This window comes from Pan troglodytes, chromosome 13 (genome assembly GCF_028858775.2).
Source record: "Pan troglodytes isolate AG18354 chromosome 13, NHGRI_mPanTro3-v2.0_pri, whole genome shotgun sequence".
In the NCBI taxonomy this organism is placed as follows: Eukaryota; Metazoa; Chordata; class Mammalia; order Primates; family Hominidae; genus Pan; species Pan troglodytes.
In genome coordinates this window covers 19,946,268-19,962,132 of record NC_072411.2, presented here as the reverse complement: position 1 = coordinate 19,962,132, position 15,865 = coordinate 19,946,268, and the positions used below count along the sequence as shown (strand labels likewise).

General features: G+C 42.5%; 1 protein-coding gene across 4 annotated transcripts in view; it reads right to left on the bottom strand.

Annotated features, from left to right (window-relative positions):
• Positions 1 to 11,201: 11,201 nt before the first annotated feature.
• STEAP3 (STEAP3 metalloreductase) overlaps positions 11,202 to 15,865 on the bottom strand; it is a 43,455-nt gene continuing 38,791 nt past the window's right edge. For all 4 annotated transcript variants that reach the window (XM_016949582.4, XM_003309208.6, XM_016949581.2 and 1 more), the window contains one exon: positions 11,202 to 13,795. In XM_016949582.4, the coding sequence (XP_016805071.1) occupies positions 13,514 to 13,795 (282 nt within the window). In that variant the 3' untranslated portion in view covers positions 11,202 to 13,513. The remainder of the gene's footprint in view (positions 13,796 to 15,865) is intronic.

Below are 15,865 nucleotides of genomic sequence, written 5' to 3'. Positions count from 1 at the left end.
TTGGAGTGTTTATTAGGCCCAGTCTTCCCTGGCCTCTTCTGACTTTACCTTTGGAACTCACATGCTTTTACTGAAGGATACAAATACCTCCCTGGGTCAGGTGCTGTCCTCCAGCTGCCTGGTGGCTTTACAATAGTTGTTTCTTGATTATTTTAAAGTTCTTGTTGCAGGTGATCAGTGACTATCTGGGCCAATAGCATGGGCGATAAGAAGAATTTGCCAAGACAGTTGTAGGTTTAAAAAAGGCAGATTTATTAGAGAAAGTAGGCAAATAGGTTGCAAGGATGCAACAGGCAGGTTAGCAAGAGAGGAACTGACTGCAAGGAAACATAGGCTTCCTGGGGATTTTATAGGATGGTGCTTGTGCTATGTGCTGAAGAGGGCTTTGCGCAGTACTGATAATGCCAAGGTTGCAGGGAACTAAATTGCATTATTTTATTAGTTGAGGGTTGGCACAGGAAGGCACAGTTGAGAACAGGAAGATTGTGAGTTATTTGTACAGGAGGGCTATGTGTTTTGGACCTTATAAAATCCCTTATAGCTTATCTGCTTTCTGTTTTTTGCTTCCTCTGCTCCTGCCAGCCTGACTTCTTTCCCCTTGTTAGGACCTCACAGTTCTGAGGCCTACCAGGTGCTCTGTTGCTTCCTTCTGTGTCCTCCAACACAGCTGCTGATACCATGCAGATCTTGTAGGTGTGTCTCCACCCATTTATGTTTCAGGGTTTTTAGGGATTCAGTGTCATCTGGTTTGTTGTAGGGATTTTCCATGGGTTTTTAGTTTTGCAATCCTGGCTGCTTTGTGTATCTTTATGGGGAATTTGGAGAGATTAAATAATTATACCATCAAGGCTGCCACCTTCTCAGAATCTTCATGTTGTTTTCATATACATTGAATTTTTTTTTTTTTTTTTTGAGATGGAATCTTGCTCTGTCGCCCAGGCTGGAGTGCAATGGCACGATCTCGGCTCACTGCAACCTCTGCCTCCTGGGTTCAAGTGATTCTCCTGCTTCAGCCTCCCAAGTAGCTGGGATCACTGGTGTGCACCACTATGCCTGGCTAATTTTTGGATTTTTAGTAGAGACGGGGTTTCACCATGTTGGTCATGCTGGTCTCAAACTCCTGACCTCAGGTGATCTAGCCTTGGCCTCCCAAAGTGCTGGGATTATAGGCGTGAGCTACCGCATCCAGCCTACATTGAATATTTTTATATACATTCACTATTGCCCACCTACAAGAATTTTTCTAAATATACTTTGGGGAGAAATTACAGGCTGTTAGGGTATGTAAAGCCTCAACATTATAATGCTAAATTGTTTTCTCAAGTTTCTGTATCAATTTATGTTGCTACCTTCTGGTTTCTTTAGGTTTGGTTTTCTCTTGCTTTTCTAGTTTCTTAAGATGATAGTTTAAGTAGTTGATTTGAGATTTTTCTTCTTTTTAAATACAGTTATTTACAGCTATAAATTTCCCTCCAAGTACCTACCGCTTTAGCTGTACCCCAGAAACTTTGGTATGCTATTTTGTTTCCTTCATCTCAAATTTTTTTCTAAGTTCTCTTATTTGTTCTTTGACTTCTTGGTTAAGAAGAGTGTTTTTTAATTTCCACATATTTGTGAATTTCCCAAATTAATTTTTGTTATTGTTTTCAAATTTTATTCTATGGTGAACATACTTTTTATAATTCTAATCTTTTAAAATTTATTGGGACTTATTTTGTGGTCTAATGGATTGTCTCTCCTGGAGAATGTTCCATATGTACTTAAGAATGTGTATTCTCCCTCAAAGGTCTAGAACTAGAAATACAGTTTGACCCAGCAATCCCATTACTGGGTATATACCCAAAGGATTATAAATTATTCTTCTATAAAGACACATGCACACATATGTTTATTGTGGCACTAATCACAGTAGCAAAGACTTGGAACCAACCCAAATGTCCATCAATGATAGACATATGCACCATGGAAAACTATGCAGCCATAAAAAAGGATGAGTTCATGTCCTTTGTAGGGACATGGATGAAGCTGGAAACCATCATTCTCAGCAAACTATCACAAGGACAGAAAATCAAACACCGCATGTTCTCACTCATAGGTGGGAACTGAACAATGAGATCGCTTGGCCACAGGGCATGGAATGTCACATACCGGGGCCTGTCAGGGGGTGGGGGGCTGGGGGAGGGATAGCATGATAGGTGCAGCAAAACAACATGGCACATATATACCTATGTATCAAACCTGCACATTGTGCACATGTACCCTAGAACTTAAAGTATAATAATAATAAAAAAAGAATGTGTATTCTTTGCTGAGTATGGTGGCTCATGCCTGTAATCTAGCGCTTTGGGAGGCCGAGGCAGGAGGATCACTTGAAGTCAGGAGTTCAAGACCAGCCTGGGCAAAATAGCAAGATCCTGTCTCTACAAAATTAGCAACTTAGCAAGACCCTGGCCAACATAGCAAGACCCTGTCTCTACAAAAATTAATAATTAGCTGAGTGTGGTGGTGCACACCTGTGGTCCCAGCTACTCGGGAGTCTGAGGTGGGAGGATTACTTGAGCCCAGGAGGTAGAAGCTGCAGTAAGCCATGATCGTGCCACTGGATGCCAGCCTGGGCAACAGGGCGAGACTCTATCTCAAAAAAAAATAATAAAAGAATGCATATTCTGCTGTTGTTGAGTAGAGTGTTCTATAGATGTGTGTTAAGTATAGTTGTATACAGTATTGTTCAAATCTTCTATTTCCTTGGTAATCTTTTGTCTAGTTGTTCTACCCATTACTGAAAATGAGGTATTTTCAGTAATGGGTAGACTTGAGCCCATGAGTTCAAGTCCAGCCTGGGCAACATAGTAAAACCTCATCTCTTGACAAAACAAAACAAAAACAAAAAACCCAAAGATTTGAAAGTAAGAGGATGGGCCAGGCACAGTGGCTCACACCTACAATCCCAGGACTTTGGGAGGCTGAGGTGGGTGGATCACAAGGTCAGGAGATGGAGACCATCCTGGCTAACAGGGTGAAATCCCATCTCTACTAAAAATACAAAAAACCATCATTGTTGAATAGTTTATTTTCCCTTGAATTCTGACAGCTTTTACTTCATATCTGAGGCTCTATTGTTAGTTGCATATATGTTTATAATTTATGTAGTCTTAATGGATTGACACTTTTACTATTATAAAATGTTCATTATTATGTAGTCATCCAGTTCTCTTTTGGTTACTGTTTGCCTATCTTTTTTCCTTCCTTTTACTTTTTTCTTTTTCTTTTGGAAATGCCATTTTGCTCTTGTTGCCCAGGCTGGAGTGCAATGGCATGATCTCAGCTCACCGCAGCCTTCACCTCCTGGGTTCAAGCAATTCTTCTGCCTCAGCCTCCTGAGTAGCTGGGACTACAGGTGTGTGCCACCACGCCTGGCTAATTTTTTGTATTTTTAGTAGAGATGGGATTTCACCCTGTTAGCTAGGATGGTCTCCATCTCCTGACCTCGTGATCTGCCCACCTCAGCCTCCCAAAGTGCTGAGATTGCAGGCGTGAGCCACTGTGCCTGGCCCATCCTCTTACTTTCAAATCTTTGGGTTTTTTGTTTTTGTTTTGTTTTGTCGAGAGATGAGGTTTTACTATGTTGCCCAGGCTGGACTTGAACTCTTGGGCTCCTACCTCAGCCTCCTGAGTAACTGGGACTACAGGCACATGCCACTGTGCCTGGATGGGTCATTTAAAAGAATTATTTGTTCTGCCAATCTCTGCCTTTTCTTGCAGTGTTAAATCCTTTCACATTTAATGTAATTACTGCTAAGTTAGACCATATTACATCATTATACACTGTATGCCCATCACCACAGATATATAGTTACTTCTTTCTTTCTTTCTTTCTTTCTTCCTTTTTTTTTTTTTTTTTTTTTTTGAGTGACAGGGTCTCACTCTGTCACCCAGGCTGAGTGCAGTGGTACAGTCATGGCTCATTGCAGCCTCCACCTTCTGGGCTCAAGTGATCCTCCCACCTCAGCCTCCTGGGTAGCTGAGACTACAGGCACGTGGCTATTTTTTTTAATTTCTATTTTTTGTAAAAATGGGGTCTTGCTATGTTGCCCAGGCTGGTCTCGAATTCCTGGCTCAAGTGGTCCTCCTGCCTCAGCCTCCTGAAGTGCTGGGGATTACGGGTGTCAGCCACTGCACCTGGTCTACATGCTCACTTTTTGTTTTCTTGAATCAGTTTTGGTAAGTTATATTTTTCTAAGTTTCAAATTTATTTGTATAATCTCATGTATAAGATTCTCTTATTATCTTTTAAATTTCTGTCTCATCTGCAGTTTTCTCTCCTTTTTATGCCTACAATTATTTGAGCATTTTATCGTTTTTCAGGATCAGCTTTATCAGAGATTCATCTGTTTGATTAGTTTTATCCAAAAACCAACCTTTGGCTTTGTCAATCCTCTCTATTATATTTTTGTTTCCTAGTTCACTAATTTCTACTCTTACATTCAGTATATCTTTCTGTGTGTATCTATCTTTTACTTTCTGTGGGTTGGATTCTTTTTGTACTGATTTTCATCAAGGTTATTGATTTCCTTCCAAGCAGTATTTTTGCTGCATCTCTAAATATTTGATATGAAGATATTTAATAATCATTCACATTTAAAAATTTTGAAGAATTTTCAGTGTAATTTTCTCTTTGATTAATGACTTATTTAGAAATGTATATTTAAAGCTTTAAAATGTATAGACATTTAAAATATAGCATTTTAGGCCAGGCATGGTGGCTCATGCCTGTAATCCCAGCATTTTGGAAGGCCAAGGCAGGAGGATTACTTGAAGCCAGGAGTTTGAGACAAGCCTGGGCAACATAGCAAGATCTCATCTCTAAAAAATAAGTATTAAAAATTAGCTGAGCACACTGGTGTGTGCCTGTAGTCCCAACTACTCAGGAGGCTGAGGCAGGAGGATTGCTTAAGCCCAGGAGTTTGAGGCTGCAATGAGCTGTGATCGTTGTGTCACTGTACTCCAGCCTGGGTGACAAAGTGAGACCCTGTCTCTAAAATATAAATATATATATATATGATATATATGTGTGTATACATACATACATATGATATATATGTGTGTGTACATATATATGTATACATAATATGAATATATGTATACATATATACATATATGATATGTATATACATATGATCTATATGTATGCATGTATACATACATATGATGTATGCATGTATACATACATATGATGTATGCATGTATACATACATATGATGTATGCATGTATACATACATATGATGTATGCATGTATACATACATATGATGTATGCATGTATACATACATATGATGTATGCATGTATACATACATATGATGTATGCATGTATACATACATATGATGTATGCATGTATACATACATATGATATGTATGTATACATATATACACACACATATATATAGCATTTTGTTCTTGATTTCTAACTTTCTTGCACTCACTTGAGAGAATGCCGATACTTATTATTTGAAATTTATTGAAATTTGCTTTATGGTATAATATGTTTTCAATTTGTTTTCTTGAGAAAAATATAATTTTTCTATTTCGTATTATATCCAACTTGTGTTGTTATACACACATACATGTGCACACATGCATATAATTTTCTGTTTGTTATAATCTCTTAGTATAATGAGGGATTTGTTCACATTTCTTTCTTTTTTATTTTTTTGCTTTACATATTTTGAGGCTATATTATTAAAAGCACATTATTCTAAAATATTTAAATCTTTATTTTATTATTATGTAGTAATTCTCTGTATTCCTAATAATGTCTTTTCTCATGAAATATGCTTTATATGATAATAATCTAGCCACTCCAATGTTAATTTAGTTTGTTTTTGCCTAGCTTACTTTTTTCCATGTCTTTACCTTGAGTCTTTAGGTATGCCACTTATAAATATAACTAAAATCCAGTCTGACCATCTCTATCTTTCAACTGAAGTGTTTAATCCATTTGTATTTATTGTGATTATTGCAGGAGGACAAGTCCTTGAATGACCTTGGCTGATTCAGCTCTCCCTGCTCCTTCTTACAATTCTTGGGCAGAATGTACTGAGAATGTAACATCCTGAGATAAGGAAGAACCATCCAGAACAGCCTGGGCTTTGTCTTTGTTCCTCTCAGAACAAGATGCTCTGCAATGCTTAAGCTCAGTGATTTAAGTACCTGTAGGGTATAAAATCCAGAGTGGACTGCTTTCAGGGTCCCTCAGCTGTAGTGTGAAGTTGGGCATATGCAGATGGGATTCCGTCTGCCCTGGGCAGCTTGCTTGAGTTCTAGGGGACCAGCTCCCCACGGATTCTATGCTTCTATCTTTGCTACATATCTGTGAGTAATAAGTCGGCTTTGCCTGACTTGTGCAGGTGTTTTCTCATACCAGACTCAGACTCTGGCAGCTGGGTTTGTGCAAAACGTTTAGAAGCTGTGTTTGTGTAAAGACTCCTGCCAGACCTGGGCATCCACCAGATACAGGAATCTTTACAAAAATTGGCAAAGTGTTTAGAGTCCTCTCCTGGTATCCAACATATGGTGTGCGCCTCATAAGGATTGATACCAGTGCATGGTATTCTGTTTCACAATTATGAATATATGTGGATTTTTTCTAATACCTACTTTTTGTTTTCTGTGTCTTGCTTTACCTATGCTATTTTTCTTGTTTCTTGTTTTTCAAAAATCCAGTTAAAATTTTTTTCCCTTCCTAAGGATTTTGGCATTATAATTTTAGCTTTTTAGTGGTTACCCTTGACATTTTTCTAGATGTACTTAACAAGATCTAAATTAGCCCATAACTTTCCCAACCCCAACCTCTAAACAAATATGAGCCTCAGAACATTTTAACTCAATCCCTTATTTACATATCATTGTTTTTAGCCAGTTAGTATGTCTTTTTTTTTTTTTTTTTTGAGATGGCGTTTCACTCTTGTTTCCCAGGCCGAAGTGCAATGGCACTATCTCGGCTCACCGCACCCTCCGCCTCCCAGGTTGAAGCAATTCTCCTGCCTCAGCCTCTTGAGTAGCTGGGATTATAGGCATGCGCCACCACGCCCAGCTAATTTTGTATTTTTAGTAGAGGTGGGGTTTCTCCATGCTGGTCAGGCTGGTCTCCAACTCCCGACCTCAGGTGATCCACCTGTCTTGGCCTCCCAAAGTGTTGGGATTACAGGCGTGAGCTACCGTGCCCAGGCTAGTATGTCCTTTTAAAAAAAACACTTACATAGATATTCTTCCTCTATAGAGAAAAGGTTTGCTTAGATTTACCTTGAGGGTCACCACTTATTCACTCACTGTTTCTTCTTGTTTTCAGATTCCCCTCTGGGATCATTTTCTTTCTATCTGAAGTATATTTTTAGAAGTTCTTCAGAAAAGAACTGTTGGTAAGCTCTCAATTTCTGTAATCTGAAACATTCTTATTTTGCACTCAATCTTGAAAGTCAGTTTTGCTTGATTTAAAATTCTAAGTTGGCAATCACTTCCCCCTGAACTTTCAAGATATTAGACTACTATTTTCTAATCTCCATTGATATTGTTAAGAAGTCTGTTATAATTCCACAATTGTAGGTCATTTATAATTTTTCTCTGACTGCTTTTAAGAGCTGCTTAGTGTGGCTAACTGTAGCTTTACTTTTAAATTTGCTTTCCTGCCTGATGGTATGCATTGCACTTTCAGCATTTTTGGATACCAGTATTTCACTAGTTTTAGAAAATTCTTGGTCTTTATCTCTTTAAAATTTGCCTCTTCACCATTCTTTCCTTTTGGAACTCCAGTTATTTGTATGTTATAGTTGTTCATTTTAACCTTTATCTCTGTTAATGACTTTTTTATATTTTCTATCCATTTGTCTCTCTTTTGCATTCTGGGTAATTTTTTTAGCTTTTAAAATTCACGATTTTCTCCAATCTGCTGTTAAACTCACCAAATTAAGTTTGTTTCTGACAATTTTTTATTTCTGAAAATTCCATTTTTCGTCATGCCTGTGCCTTTATAGTATATTATTGCTTATTTATTTTTTGCAACTCTATTTTTTAATTCTTTAGATACTTAATATATCATTATCGTATGTTTGACGATTCTGTTCTTCGAAGTCCTTCAGGTTTTGTTTCTACTGAGTCTCACCTATGGTTTATTAATTGTAAATATTAAGCTTCTTATTTGGTTGATCTGAACTGACGTTGCTTTTCTTCAGAAAGGACTTGCATTTGCTTCTGCCAGGAGCCAAGGAGAGCTTTTTGTTTGTTTGTTTGTTTGTTTGTTTTTGATTTTTGTGTGTGTTCCCATTTATTTTCTGTCCTGATGATTTCCCTTACTTCCTGCAAATTCAGTATTGCCTTAAAAAGTATGTCTTTTGTTTAGGAACTAATTGTGTTTTAAGCAGGAAGACCCTTCAGGAAGTTAAAAGCCCACATGAATTCTCTAGTTGCAGAAGTTTTAAATGTTGGCTAAAATTAGATTTTTAAGAATAGACTCTTCATAAATGAGAATTATAGATATAAGTTAGGTTTCTGGTCCAATAAATGCAATCAACCCTCAATAAGCAAGAGTGTTGATTATTCACTTTATGGGAGGATTGGCAATGGAGGTTTTTGGTTGCCTAGTGCATCAAAGTTCCATTTGTGACTGTTCATTTCTGAATAGAGAAAACAAAAATGAAGCCAAGGCATTTCTGAGTGACTATTAGAGATGACACTGAACTAAGACAAACTACCTAGAATTATTAAAGAAACTGGTGAGGGAAAACGGAATTTAACTAAACAAAAATCTACTTTGCACACTTCCCAGGAAACACAATTTGGTATATTTCACTCTGGATAAAAAATGGTTATAATCAAATTTCGTTTTTGTTTTTTAAACCCTATCAGTTTTTCTGGTCTGCTCCCTTTACATTTTCTCCAACAATTATTTTCAGCCATTTTGTCCCTCTTCAACCCTCAGAGCCAAACCTTCCTCCTCCCCTGTTCTCAGCAGAAGGGACTGACTGTTTTTTAAAAAGAACAGACAACATCAGAAGGGAACTGTCACACGTTGTGTCATCACAACCAGCCCCTCCCCTCAATACTCAGCCACTTCTTTTCCCCTTCTCTCCTAGTTGTAAAGGACAAGCTTCTCCTCCTCTAGAGCCACCTGTACTCTGCACTCCATCTCTTCCCCTGTCCTCCAGGACTTTGTGATTCTCTATCATTCTCTCTCTCATCTTCCATCATCCCTTTTCACCTTGTTTATTCCCCAGAAGCATTTAAAACATGTTTAGGTCAGAACCATGGAAAAAAATAACCAGCCCTCCTTCAACCCCCACATACCCCTCCCATTACCCATCCTTTCTCTTTCCCTTGCTTTACAGCCAAATCTCAGAAGAGTTGTCCAGAATTACTGTCTCCATTTCCTTCTTATTCATACTCAATCTGGATTTTACCCTCAACATCCTACTGAAATTCTCACCATTAGGTTTCCATGTTTCCAAATCTAGTTGATATTTATTGGTCTTCACCCTATGTGATTTCTTCATAGCATTCAACACAATTTCAAACACTCACAGTGGACACAGTACACACACACACACACACACACGCACTTTTATCTTAAAATGTCAGCTACAAATGAGCCAACAATGTTTAGTTGAATATACTGTATTTAAAAACCAATTTATTTATTGTAAGGCTATTAATATAATAATTATTCATTATTAATGTTATATATGTATTAGTATAAATTATTTCTACTTTATGTTTCAATTTAGACCTTACATTGATTTTAAAAATTATATGCATAGGTAGGTTATATTATTTCTGAATTTCATTTCAGAAATTAGTAAAGAGATTTTCAGAAGATTTGTTAGAAGAAGTCAGTGATTGTGGATGGGACTGAGAATTTCTGCTTTAGTGGAGCCAACTCTCTCTTGGTTGAGACCAGGGAAGTGGCCCAGCACAAGAGAGCTTCTGCACTCCAAGAGCCAGCTTCATTGCTTTTGGAAAAGATTCAACATGTGAAACAGCTAAATGATAACTTTCTCTCCTGAACTGATATGCGTGATTTTGGTGGTTCCTTAGTTCTTACATGGGCTACCTTGGTAGGGGGTATTTTTCATCTATTTGATTACTTCTTTGTAAAGTTAACTCTCTCAGCTTTATGCATGGGAGGACACAGAGGAGAAAAGTAAACCTCCAAGTACAAGATGCTTTTCACCTTGAAAATTGTTTGTCATGAATGTATTTACTGGCCATGGTTCTTTCTTTGGAAAATCCTTATCATGAACTCAAAATGGCAGGGCTGTATTTTGGTTATTGTTCCCAAGAAATGGTTTTTAGCCACTAGACCACTTTCTGCACTGGGTTTCTTGTCCCCTTGCCCTGTACCATAAGGCAGTCTGGTTGCTTCAGCAGGAAGGCTCGGCTGCATGATAGTTGGGTGGTCTCTGAAGAGAGCTCCGTTTGTTTTCCTGATGGACCCAGGGCCAATGTGCCGCAGCCCTTGTGAAGCACAAAGTGCAAGGCTATGGCTCCAAGATGGAGTGTTTCTCCCTCTGCCTTTAAGAGAACACGGGGGTCATAGATAGCATTGTGCAGACGTGTACCTTGCCAGGGCTGCCAGGGGAATGCAGGCTCCTGGGGAGGATTGAGGGGACAGAGGTGTGTGTGTACTGATTAGTGTGCCATAGACTAAGCACAGCAGAGGCAAAGAATGCCATCTAAGCTCTTGTTGCTCGGAGTGTCCGAGGATCATCACCATACAGGTCACCCAGGAGCTTATTAGAAATGCACAATCTCATGCCTCACCCCAGACCACAAATCAGAACCTGCATTTGAACCACATTCCTAGGTGACTCCCAGGCACATTATAATTCAAGAAGCTCTGCTGCTTTTACCTGCACCGAGGCCTCAGCCTTCAGACCACTCCAGGAAGCCACCTTTTCACATCCCCACACCCTCACCCGACACTCTGTCACCTGGATCTTGCCCATTTCCTCCCTGGCATGTCCCTTAGTCCCTTAGGTCTGCACATCTGCCCTTCCTCATTGGCCAGCTCTAGCACAGATCACTGTGTTCACCTTGGCAGTCCCAAGTCCTTGCACACTGCCTGCCTGAGAGCAGGCTCCAAGCTGAAGGCTTCTCGAGTCAGTGGACGAATGGATACATGATCTACATGGCAGAAATAAAAGCCTGAAGTTTGCAGAAGGTTAGGTGTTTATTTGCACTGCTTTTTAGCCCGTCTTCCAGGTTAAAAAAAAACAACAACACAGACTCTTTTGAAGGCATAGATTTTAGATATCAACCTCAGACTGTGGCGTTTGGGATTTCCAGAGCATGTCGTTGAGGCACTTTTGTACCCAGAGGCACATGGAATTTACCAGGCTGTGGGGATGATGTGCTCTCGGGATGCTGCTGCCAGTAGCCTGGTGAGGTAGGGAAGACAGCAGTGGACGCACGGTCAGGGCCCAGTACACAGCCCGCCTGCCTTTCGTGTGATTGTCCAGCAGGTGGCACCTGTTCCCTCCTGCCACCCACCTTATAATTGCTTCCCTCTTGAGCACCTTCAGCCAGAGGTGGGTGGGAAGGGGAGGATGTGCACTGGGTTCTGCTATGTGCCAGCATCTTTGGTATAAGGAGCCATTCCCTGGCCCAGGGCAGGCAGCCAGTACCCACTGGGGTTGGGGATCATTGGTGGGTCTCCATTGCCCATGCTCTCCCTGCCTCTCATTAGTAGGGAATCAATGGGCCCTTGTTATGCCAAGGCCATGCTAAAATCTCTGCTTTACCTGCTCCCTTCTCAGCAAGGCTCTCTGTGGGCCACAGCTGATGCTCCATCAGTGCCAATTTATGAGACAAGTTTCTGCCGCTCAGCCTTGGCACAGCAGATGGAAAATACCTGCAGGAAGAGCTTCCCCGGCATGGCCTTCCCTGCATCAGTCATGTGCCTAATGAGCTATCCTTGCAGTGGGCTCTTCTCCTGCTTTTCACTGAAGAACCCTTATGTGTTGCATAGACATGAGCTCATGAAACCTCCCTGGGGGGGCAGGGTCAGCCTCATCTGTGACATTCTCTCTGGGCAGCCTTCACTGGCCCTACTCTCTTCCTTCCATCAGAAGATGGCTTTGGGCCCAGGAGACTCATGAAGACCTCACCCTCTTTGTCTTCAAAGATGCTTTTTCTGTGGCAGATCCCCCTGGTTCTGCAGAGGGTTGGGGGCTCAGCCAAGAACACCTATTTCTTCACAGGGGAAGTAAGCTAGAGTCAGGAGGAAGCAGCAAGGATGGCCTGTGACTGCAGGACAGACGTCCTGTGGCCCCGGCGGTGCTCTTCCCTCTTGTGCTTTGGGGCAGCAGCATTTTAGGTTTGTAGCTTCGGTGGAAAAGTTGCTCCCCACTGTTTTGAAGTGTAATGCCCCATGAGGAGGAAGTTGGAGCCAGTGTGGTTTTCTGGGTCTTCTGCCAGAGGACATTTGGAGTCCCCAATATTTTTCCTCAGGACTGACTTTGTGAAGACAGTCCTTCAGCCCAGGCAGGGCTCAACTCTGACGCCCGGGGAGCTTTACTCCCTAGAGTGTTTTCTCTTGCTCTCCCCCTTGGGCTGATTTCTGAAGGGTCTGCTCTAGGCCTTCCTGGGAGTCATTCAAACTGAAGATGCAAAGAGTGAGAAGGCACAGTGGTTTAAAGGACGCTCATCACCAGGTTAAAGGAGGGAAGGAAATTACACTTGTTCCCAGGCCAGGCTCACTGATGGCTCTGGCAAGGAGGTGACGTCACTCTCACAGGAGCATCCATTTGCAGGCTCTATGGTGACTTCTGACTTTCAGGGAAAATGTCTCCCCCACTCAGCAAGGATGAGGTGGAGCAGCTTCAGCCCAGTCCCTCCGTCGTCCCACCACCGGGCAAAGGACCAGGCACAGACTCCAGGCCGACTGCCTGATTTTCCTCCTCCCCAGGCCTCCTGCTGCTGCCCCAGGTGGAGGGAAGAGACCAGCCGCTGCTCACATGCTCCAGGGATGGCTCTGGGCAGAGCCGTTGCCTTCCCTCCCCTTCAGAGCCCCAGCTCTGCAAGAGCCTTGGGGAAGTAGCAAAAGGGAAGTTGTGGGGGTGGGGTGGGCAGGGATAAATCGAACCCACCACAGCACAAGCCTCTTCTGTACAAAAAGTGTGTGTATATCTCTGCAAATGTCACAATGGCATGATCTGCTCTTCTCTTAACGTACGGCACTTGTTTTTAAATCTACAAGTTGAAATCTCAGAGACCCAACTTTTTAGCTAGCTATGTATAATTGCAAATCCTGTTATATATGTGGAATATATGTAAATACATATACACATATGTGTGTATATCATTCTGAATAGTACTGCATACATTTGAGTCCCAGGAATTTGGACCTCAAACCTCCTATTTGCACACAGTTATACCGCTTTGCACCACCAAGAAAAGAAAACCTAACGGGCTCAGGGCACCGTCCCTCGTGTGCCCGGGGTCCAGAGCCCAGGGCAGGCACCTCATACGTGGCTTGTCTTCTCGGCCAGGGCGTGGTCCGTGGGCAGCGTGAACTTGATGGTGCCGTCCCTCTCCCAGCCTCTCCGGATCCTGGCGAGTCTGCGGCTGATGCAGGGCAGGAGAAACAGGGCTTTGGCCAGGATGACGACGCAGGGCACCAGCAGCGTGAGCGTGAAGGTGGGAGGCAGGTAGAACTTGTAGCGGCTCTCCTCGAAGGCGCGGGTCCAGCCATAGGTGAGCGTGTGCAGTGTGCTCAGCACCAGGGCCACAAAGCCCAGCGAGGACTGTGGAGGGAAAAAAAGGCTGGAGTGAGGGCGAGGGGATGACAGATGCAGTGATCCTGCCAACGACTCATCTGCTGGCCTGGCGGAGGGGAAGGAGGGTGGCTTTAGTACTCACTGCTATGGGTTGGAACCCCAGTCCTGTCACTCTCTTAGTGTGATCTTATGATAACTCTCAACTCTCTGTGCCTCAGCTTCCACAACAGGAAAGTGGGAATAATGCTTCTATGCTGAAGGTGTCTAAGGACCCACCAATTCACACGGATTCCATACAATAACTATATGACCATGCTTTTTCCTTAACTTTGTTATTTGTTATCTCTGGAGGCTGCTGGATGATTTCAGATGAAATTAAGTTCAAAGAAGTTTAAAAAACATTTAAGGCCTGCTGCGGTGGCTCTCGCCTGTAATCCCAACACTTTGGGAAGCCTAAGTGGGTGGACTGCTTGAGCCCAGGGGTTCGAGACCACCCTGGGCAACACAGTGAGACCCTGTTTCTACAAAAAATACAAAAAAATTAGCCAGGCTGTGGCAGCATGTGCTTGTTGTCCCAGCTACTTGGGAGGCTGAGATGGGAGGATCACTTGAGCCCAAGAGGTCAAGGCTGCAGTGAGCCAAGATTGTGCCACTGCACTACTGCACTACTGCACTCCAGCCTGGGTAACAGAGCAAGACCCTGTCTCTAAATATATATATACGTATACATGTATATGTGTGTGTGTGTATAAATTTTACTAGTTATGTGTGTATTTTAATGTATATTAGAGTAACAAGTGTCTGCTTGCATACCAAAATCATAATTTCACAGATAACATTTGGCCTAAGTTAAGATCAGATAAAAAGTGGATTGATTTTAAATTAGCTTGAAGATAAATGCAGAGTAAATAATTTACAGATGGCACGTGGATTTGGCACCAGTAGTGAAGGGGACTCACGGGGCCTGTGGTCTGGGTGACCTGGCACCGTATAGAAAGCCCCAGAACACCACACAGATGCCCTCTGTGCATGCTAGACCTTCACCTCCCGCCCCACACTGGGTTATAAACACCCCGGGTGGAAACCCCGCTGGGCCCACTCTTCCATCTGGAGGAGATTAGTGACCATGGGGAGAAGAGACCATCCCAACTCTAAATGGAAATGGTCCTGGCCATTTTACAGTGGAGCTTTGCACCCCTTGAACCATGTGTGGGCTTTTGTGGGTCACTTCCAGCCGAGAGTGGCTGATCCACCACCCAAAGCATGACTTTCTGTAAGAGATGCAATGTGAAAATGGCTGGGAAGTGCTGCTCTATGACTGCAGCCTCTTGGCATGTACGAGTTCTCATGGACCACGAACGAAGAGATGCAGGTTCTACTGTTGGTGCTGGTTCAACTGATATGAACCCTGGGCAGGCGACTTAATCACCTTCAGTGGGAGATAAGTAATTTCCAAAGCTAAAGTCAGAGGGGGAAGCGCTGAGTAGTTGCAGTAGCCTCCATCTAGTCCCCTAGACAGGGCAGGCAAGTGACACAGCAGAGGGCACCGAGAGCGAGGGAGTAGTGGCACAGGGGTGCTCTGACTGAATTCTGCTAGCACTGGTGAGCCACTGAGAGCTTTGGGAGAGACCTCCCACGTCTATTACACAGGGATGGAAATAGCAATGACCCATCAAGCAATGAACACATATGCATTTTCTCCAAGGAGACATTGCGAGGGTGTAATTTAAGTGTGGCGGCACACTGAGACCTCTGAGTGGTCTGCATGGACTGAGCCTCCTGGATTCCCTTCTAGCCCAGCTTGTTGGCATCAATCCAGAGCCTCGGCTGACAGACGCTTCTCATTTGCACTCCCCTCAGAAGTGTTTCTAAGTGGGTCTGATTCCACATTGGGCCCCGTTCTTGCTCCTCCCTGGTGTGTGTGTGTGTGTGTGTGTCCCTTCGTTTGCACCTGCTCCAAGACAGACACCAGGACAGTGAACGTCAGTGAGTGAAAGAACATGGTGTGGGAGAATTGCTTGTAAAGCTTTTGCTAAAGATAATAATAAACATTTTCCAATGGCTGCACACTACAATTTCACAGACAGGTTCTCACGT